General features: G+C 35.4%; 1 protein-coding gene across 1 annotated transcript; it reads left to right on the top strand.

Annotated features, from left to right (window-relative positions):
• Positions 1–5,102, top strand: LOC135585774 (heavy metal-associated isoprenylated plant protein 7-like). The gene is made up of 5 exons (XM_065156751.1): positions 1–9; positions 120–409; positions 4,187–4,358; positions 4,486–4,573; positions 4,966–5,102. The coding sequence occupies exons 1-5, from the start codon at positions 1–3 to the stop codon at positions 5,100–5,102; spliced, it is 696 nt and encodes a 231-aa protein (XP_065012823.1).
• Positions 5,103–8,681: the final 3,579 nt, after the last annotated feature.

The following is an 8,681-nucleotide window of genomic DNA, read 5'->3' as shown; positions in this document are numbered from 1 at the left end:
ATGGGGGAGGTGCAAAGCTGACTTCTTTTCCTTTTGTTTTCCCGCTCTCCTAATATTTCGTTTCTTTCATGAACTTTGTGGTCGATGATTTAACTGAAAAAATGGTTGCCGTGTTGCAGAAGGAGAAGAAGCCGGAGGAGGGTAAGAAGGAGGCGGCGGAAGCGAAGGAGAAGCCCGAAGCCAAGGACGAGGAGACGGAGGCGAAGGCGGACGAAAGGAAGGACAGAGGTGGCGGCAGGGAGGAGGAGAAGAAGGAAGGTGGTGACGAAGAGACGAAAGCGGAGGCACCCGCGCCTCCACCGCGGAAGGAGATAGAGATGCGCGTCTTCATGCACTGCGAGGGATGCGCCAGGAAAGTTAAGCGCAGCTTGAAGGGATTCGAAGGTGACGAGGGTTCTACGTTTTCGTTGTTTTCGTTGAGTTACTTGGATAAAAATCGGATCCTTTTCTTCTGTTGTGGAAGGAGTGGAGGACCCACAGGGTGGTGGCTGTTGAACTTGATAAGAAGAGGGGATGGAGTTACAAAACAGAAGAAGTAGAATAGGACAAACTTCAATCTTCTATATTTTTTTAAGAAAAATATTTTATAATTTCAGAAATACTCTTTCTCTCATGACCCAATATATAGGGTTTATATAGTCTCCAAGAATATATTACATTAATTATATTCAAGATAAATTATTCTTTTTTAAGAAATCCTTTCAAGAACTAATAACCAATTTGACTTATCCTTCTATAAACTTTTAATTTATTTTTTCTTCTTGACGTAATAAATCTTCCTCTTGATGCAATGAACCTTTCTTTTGATGAAATGAACCTCTTTATGCTACTTGAATAAGTTTACTTCTAACATTCTCCCCCTTAAACTTGTTCCATCTAGCATGCCAAGTCTCTTTCGAAGTTATTGAAATATTTCAAATTTAAGAGGTTTCGTAAGTATATCAATCAATTGTTCACTTGTCTTGACATGATGAAGCTCCACTTCTTTATTTTTGATATGATCTCTTATGAAATAAAATCTTGTATCGATATGTTTCGATCTTTCATAATAGACTGGATTCTTGGCTAAGACAATAGCTGATTTGTTATCAACATAAATATTGGTTGACTTCTCTTATGGCATATGAAGTTCTTGGAGTAATCTTCTTAGCCAGATTGCATGACAAACACTAGAAGAAGCTGCTATATATTCTGCTTCACAACTTAATAGAGCAACGATCCGTTGCTTTTTTGAAGACCAAGTGAATGTAGCTTCACCAAAATAAAATACAAATCCAGTTGTACTCTTCCGATCATCGTAGCTTCCGGCCCAATCACTGCCACTATATCCAATAAGCACCAACTTTTTAGATGATGAATAGAACATTCCATACTCAATTGTTCCTTTAATATATCGTAAAATTCTTTTAGTGATATTTAAATGAGATGTCTTAAGAACTTCCATATTTCTACTTATTAAACCAACTCCAAATAGTATATTAGGTCGAGTGTATGTCAAATACCTTAAATATCCAACTAGACTTTTATAATAAGTTGGATTAATATATTTACCTTCACCTTCCTTAGTTAACTTGGTGCTATATTCAACAGGTGTATATGTAGGATGACAATCTTCCATAGAAAATTTTTTTAAAACCTCCTTTGCATAATTTTCTTGTGAGATAAAAATTCCTCCATTATCTTGTATAACTTCATACCAAGGAAATAAGTCATTAAGCCCAAGTCTCATCTCAAACTCTTTTTTCATATAGTACTTAAAATTTTTAATCATGGAACTACTATTGCCTATAAATATTAAATCATCTACATACAGGCATACAAACAAGATATCTCCATTAGAGTTAGATTTCGTATAAAGAGCATGTTCATGTGGACATTTAGAAAAATCATTTTGAATAAAATAAGCATCTATTTGAGAATTCCATGCTCGTGGGGCTTGTTTAAGCCCATAAAGAGCTCTCTTTAACTTATATACTTTGTCATCTTGTTCTTGAATAATAAAACCAGGGGGTTGTTGAATATATACCTCTTCTTCAAGAACTCCATTAAGAAATGCTGATTTGATATCCATTTGTAAAATTTTTCATTTCATTTGAGCTGCTAGAGAGATAAGTAATTTTACTGTCTTCAATCGAGCAACTAGCGCAAATACTTTTTATAGTCAATCTCATATTGTTGTTTATATCATTTTGCAACCAATTTGGCCTTGTATTTCTCTACCTCTCCTTTTGCATTTCTTTTTGTTTTGAAGATCCACTTAACACCGATAGCTTAGTGGTCTTCTAGAAGTGTAGTAAGCTCCCATGTATTATTTTTGTTAATGGCATGAATCTCTTCATTCATAGCTTGTCGCCATTTTTCATCTCTATAAGCTTCTTCGAAGGTTAATGGATCATATCCTACAAAAAGATAAAATACAGAAAGTTCATTATTATTAGTATCAATCTTTCGAGTCATATCATATAGGTCATGAATCGGTCTTGTCCTTCTTATAATTGGACTTCTTGAATCATGTGACATAGTTGATCTAGGTGATGATTCCGGCAAAGCCACTTCGGTGCTTGCTTGTATTATATCATCTTCTTCTGAAGCTACAACTTTCTTATGCTGCTCATCACTTTTCCAATTCCAAATCTATTGTTCATCAAACTCAACTTCTCTTGATATCACAACTTTATTTGTGATAAGATTGTAGAGTTTGTAACCACTAGAATTCTCTAGATAACCTAGCAAAATGCATTTCTGACTTTTATCCTTTAATTTTGTTCTTTTTTCTTCTGGTATCTTGGCAAATGCAACACTTCCAAAAATCCTCAAATGATCAACTCTTGGTTTTCGTATACTCCATGCTTCTTCTAGTGTAACATTACCAATTCATTTTGTTGGAAACATGTTAAGCAAATAAACTACACAAGCAACAGTATCACCCCGAAATTCTTTCAGAATTTTTTTTCCTTTAACATGCATCGGACCATATTAAGGATAGTCCTATTTTTTTTTTTCTAAGACACCATTTTGTTGAGGTGTGTATAGTATGGTGAATTGATATAGAATTCCATTATTTTGTTGTAGTAGCATCACTGCAACATTACTGTAGATTTCTCCTCTGCCATCATCGCAGCCATCGCAGCCAAAATCGTCGCCATCGCAGCCACAATCGTCGCCATCGCAGCCACAACCGTCACCGTCGCAGCCACAACCGTCGCCGTCGCAACCGCAACCGTTGCCATCGTAATTGCAACCGCCGCCGTCGTAATCGCAACCATCGCCGCCGCAATTGTAGCCGCTGCCATCGTAGCCGCAACCATCATCGTCAAAACTATAGCAACAATAATAGCAGCAGCAATATGCTCTTGCCCTACTCATGAATTGCCCTACTCATGAAGCCTCTCGCTTGTAAACCATATTTTGCATCAATCCATTGGTATCCTTTTTAGGAGCACCATCTTGCGGGGGCATGATAGAAGATAAGATTTTCCCAACTATATGAGGAAATCCTCTATTCTATTGAGGAAAATCCTCCCTCCTAATCCCTATAAATAGGAGAGGGGCAAGCTAAAGCTACCGTGAACCAAGCCTTTTCCTCCTTCTTCCTTCTTTCTTTGAGTTATTTTCTTCCTTCTGCATTTATTGCTCCTTCTTCTGCTGGACTTGGTTCAACAAATCCATCTTCTACAAACTCCCAGAGCCTAGAAGAACCTTCATTTGGATGCACCATATGTCATAATTTTCTTTTATCAATCTGGGGATCTAGAATTAGATGACACTTGAGGAAGAGATTATAGCTTAATCTTTGCTCTGATACTAAATATAGCTTAACCTATGCTCTTATACTAAATGTTGAACTTGATAGGAAGAGGGGATAGAGTTATCATATAGAAGAAGAGTAGGACAAGCTTCAATCTTCTATATTTCTCTTAAGAAAAACACTTTACAATTTCAGAAACTCTCTTTATCTCATGACCCAACATATGAGGTTTATATAGTCTCTAAGGATACATTACATTAATTATATTCAAGATGAATCATTCTCTTTCAAGAAACTCTTTCAAGAATCAATAATCAATTTGACTTATCCTTCTATAGACTTTTAATTTATTTTTTCTTCTTGATGTAATAAATCTTCCTCTTGATGTATTGAACATTTCTTTTGATGAAATGAACTTCTTTATGATACTTGAATAAGTTTACTTCCAACCGTGGCGGAGGGGAAGAAGGCGACGGAGGACCCGACGGAGGTGGTGGAGAGGGTCCAGAAGAAGACCGGGAGGAAGGTGGAGCTGCTGACCCCTCTTCCTCCGCCGAAGCAGGAGAAGAAGGAAGAAGAGAAGCCCAAGGCGGAGGAGGAGAAGGAAGAGGTCAGCCGTATCTGTCTTCTGAACCCAGTCATTTCCCCACGAGAGTTCCTGGTTATGCTTTCGCTCTGCTGTGAGTTAAATGTCAAGTAGTGCTTAAGTTTTCCTTCTGCTGCTGTTTTACGGACAGCCACAAGTGATCGCAGTGGTGATTAAAGTGCACATGCATTGCGAGGCCTGCGCGCAACAGATAAAGAAGAGGATATTAAAGATGAAAGGTTCCCCTGCTTCTCTTTCTTTCCTTCGCTTTAAGATATACCATCTTTTTATCAAAATCTGATCTCATTTTAGTAAACTAATTCTTTTTCCATCAGATTCAACAGGATGAATATACTGCGGCGCTTTGCCCTCGCAATCCTGTTGTTTAAATATTTGATTCTCCATCTCACCAAAAGAACTAAAAACCCTGCAAATATTCATGAAAATTCAAAAGCCTATCTCTATAATTTTAGTTAATGTACGTTATTGGCTTCATTATGTTCGATAGGAATTGACTTGTAAGATGAACATTCTTCTATTAGATTCGAGATTGAAATCAAAGATGCGAACTTTTTGAATCCATATCGACGCAAGCTTCGACTTTTATCCCGTCCGTGCGTTTTTTTAGTAGGGGTGCTGTCGGTGGAAGCGGATCTGAAAGCCTCCCAGGTGACGGTGAAGGGCGCCTTCGTAGCGGAGAAGCTGGTGGAGTACGTGTACAAGAAGACCGGGAAACACGCGGTTGTATGTAACCAAGGAAGAGAATAAAGCCGACGAAACCAATGCCGAGGATTAAGAGTATGTAAATCCTGGTGATTGAGTTTAGGGTGAGAGAATTCATGTATAATATTTAATTATACATGTATAGGATTAAGAGATGCATTGTTTTGTTGCATCATTTTCCTTTTTCTGTGATCGATAGAGATGCAATTATCTATCAAGAATAAAAATAAATATCATAAAATTGAAGATTTAGATGGAAAATGAAAACAATACAAAAGGATTTTGGAGCAAAGCTGCTAAGCAATCCTCCATACGTGGAGTCGTAATAAGCTTAGGAAAAGCAATAAACAATGCATCTAATTTAAAAATCATGTCATTTATGCTATCTAAATTCTTGATGTTCATGTGTCAATTGCTGCCTCCTTAATCATATTTATATGTATTTTTGGTCTTTAGCTCCTCCGTGTTATGGTTATGAACAATCTTAGACGTTTAGAAATGGTGTGGACGGGTATCAACAAATTTAATCATGTGAATTTGGACCCTACTAACTATTTTCCTACTAAAATACATTTAACTAAAGATTTTTAAACATGGGTTAAATAGATTGAGTATATATGAACTTTCACAAAATAAAAATTATTCAGTATCACTATCATTTTAATTACTCATGAATTATTTAGATACTCAAACGTGAACCTCATCCCACTTGGATTCCCCCTTTTTGTTTAAATTTATTCTAAATCAAATTAATGGATATCCAAATCTGGTTTAAGTAACCGAGTTTTAGAAAAACTTGATTTGCTAATACATTTTGTGACTGTATTCCAAAATAGTCTCATGTATATCATGGAAGTAATACAGCAAAAATTCCCATGTATGAGTGCTGGCCACGAAGTTTCTTATTGGAGTGATTGTCATTTATCAAAAGCAAAATTCATTTAATTTTTTTTCCTTTTCTTATGATGAACGATTTTTTAAATCTTTTTGTAAATTATAAGTAAATAGGATGGGATTCAATCTTTAGGTTTTGTTATCAATAATGAAGGTCTTAACTAGTTGACATACTCCCAATATGTTAGATGTTAAAAGTATCGATTAGTTTGGTTGGTAAAGTGCTTGACAAATGGATCAGGACTCAAATTTCAATTCCATCAGATACCTTTTACTAAAAAGTCAATCTTATATGTCAATTCCATCATATACCTTTTACTAAAAAGTCAATCCGGGCTTCTATTTTTTCTCTATTATTTTTTCTTTGAATAAAGATCGGATCTTGGTGGTGGGTCCGGTGCTTGGTGTTTTTGTGATTAGATTGCGTATAGGCTACTAAAGTTCTATGGTGTAGCAGCTGAATGAAAAAGCTGATTCTTGTGAATAATATGTTTTATTAACGAATATCTCCTCGATAGGGGGTTTTGGGTCATATATGCTCTCAAGGACGTATCAACTTATGGGAGCTGATTATCCTGGTAACAGGGCAGAAGATGTTAAAAATCTTTCTTTGAGTTGGATGATTGGTTTCATGTTCGTTGCAAGTTTCCTTGGGCTATTGAGCCTCGTGATGTTACGCAAGGTATTGTGAATCTATCATAATTTAATACTGGAACTTAATTATTGTGAAATGATATATTATATGTTGGTTATTAGTGCTTATGCATATGCCATGTATGTTACATGTTAAATTATTATCATAATTTGATTTCTTGAACTTCTATCTATTGTTGTTACTTGGTAGTATATGCTTTTAAAAGTCTTGCACAGGTGTCGTAGATGATAAGGTCGTTAACAGGTTCAAACCAAAGAAAGACCCATTTCTAGTGTCATGTCCAGCTGGCTCCCTCTTCACTCGGCAGCCATCTATATGTTTTAGCTTGAACCAGAAAAAGAAAAGAAAGAACTCAGTGGTACATCTGCTGCAAACTATACATTTGAAACTATAAAAATATACCCCTTCATTTTGTACAAAGATATGCCATCATATTTTTTTCTTACAGTGAATCGGCGTTTTAAAAGGTACATGTGTTGATCTTATTTAAAAACTAGTCATAAAACCCTTCGTTTAATTCTATCATCTTCCTTTTCATTGATATAAATTGGCAATTTTTTTTTTTTCTCCTTTGCTGGATGATCAATATCAGAAAATTAACTGACTGTGGTTGCTTAGTGAGTTAGATTTTCGGGTCCTTCTAATGCAACATTCAGGAACACATGGAAACAAGAAAACACCTTTTGCTGCGCAACATGAACTGCGTAATATGACTCTCTAGAATTGCTGATATTTACGTGATGTACTGCAGCAAACAAGTTCGTTGCCTGGGAAAGTATCTAAGCATAAGTTTTTGCTGGAGTTGCTTTAATGGTTCTTACTGTAGCAGGACATTCCTGTGGCTTTGACAAATTTCCCAGCCTGGGACTTGCAGCATTTAAGAACACGTGAGTATTTTCTGCCTCAACTTTTGTCTCTCTCTCTTTTTTCTTTTTTTTTTTTGGTGTTTGCATTTGCTAAGTGTAAGTCGATGGGAGAAACTTTGGATTGTCTACCTGTACCCATACTCCTTCACTCACATGTAAGCAATGGGGTTTGATCTTAAACGTTTGATGTTCTTTTATGCTTGTGACCGTGGAGCATGTTCAAGAGAGTATCTCAGCTAGTCAATTGTTGTTCATCCAGTTTAACTTTCTTTCCTGTTTTACCTTCAATGGAAACTTGAAGAATTTATGAAGAAAATATCTGTTTGAACTTAGGGCTTTGCATATACACGTTGCAAATTTTTGGTAATTACATATGTACGCCCACATATGCGTTATATTTGCAAATGTCTACATGTGTCTATCTGCTCATAAGTGCATTTGGACGAGAGGGAAGGGGGAAGGGAAGAGTTGAGCTGAGGTCACATTACTAAGATTGAGCATTTAATTATGCCGTTGTAGATTGGTCTCCAGATAACCTTTGAAGCACTGATGATACGGGAGTATATGTTATAATCAGTTCGCATAAATTTTATTGATCTTATAATATTTTTTACAATTTACTGTATTTATTCTAAGCCTTTAATTCAGACCTTTCAAATATAATAACTTATAAACCCAATGAGTTACAAGCTTATTTTACAAACTTACATATGTATTTGTATAGTCTAATTTGATTGAATAACTCAAATTGATTGTTAAATAGTTAAGTAACTAATCTTTATAAGTTAAAAAAAAGCTCACACTCTTAACTTTCATATCTATTTAAAAATAAATCAAAAGTATTTTCTTAAAGAAAGTTAAGATTATTTTTATTAACGGATGGTCTAGTGAATAAATACATTGAATTTAATCGATTTTTAAAAAGAGAGTCAATTTAACTTATATGGGGATGTATTAAAAGGCTTAGTTATTAGCAAGCAAAGTAATATATTTTCTAGTTCGAGGGTTGTTTCATACACTAGTATTTATTTTGGTATTTTAGAGTTAGAAAGGTAACAAAATCTGATTGTAATATTTGCATAAACTCTTTGAGTTCTCTCTTTCAACTTTGTATCTCTTTGGTTTATCATAAAGTGGTGAGTTTAGTCTATGTATCTCTTGGATATTTCTTTGAGTTGTGAGTCATTTTTAAGCTTTGTATCCTTGTTT

This window comes from Musa acuminata, chromosome BXJ3-6, assembly GCF_036884655.1.
Source record: "Musa acuminata AAA Group cultivar baxijiao chromosome BXJ3-6, Cavendish_Baxijiao_AAA, whole genome shotgun sequence".
NCBI classification, from domain to species: Eukaryota; Viridiplantae; Streptophyta; class Magnoliopsida; order Zingiberales; family Musaceae; genus Musa; species Musa acuminata.
Note: the sequence above shows the minus strand (reverse complement) of the source record. Positions and strands in the feature narration are given on the sequence as shown.

Coding starts and splice junctions, on each gene's coding strand:
- LOC135585774 (XM_065156751.1), top strand. Junction 410..4,186: donor GAGGGTTCTACGTTTTCGTT/GTTTTCGTTGAG, acceptor TACTTGAATAAG/TTTACTTCCAACCGTGGCGG. Junction 4,359..4,485: donor CGGAGGAGGAGAAGGAAGAG/GTCAGCCGTATC, acceptor TTTTACGGACAG/CCACAAGTGATCGCAGTGGT.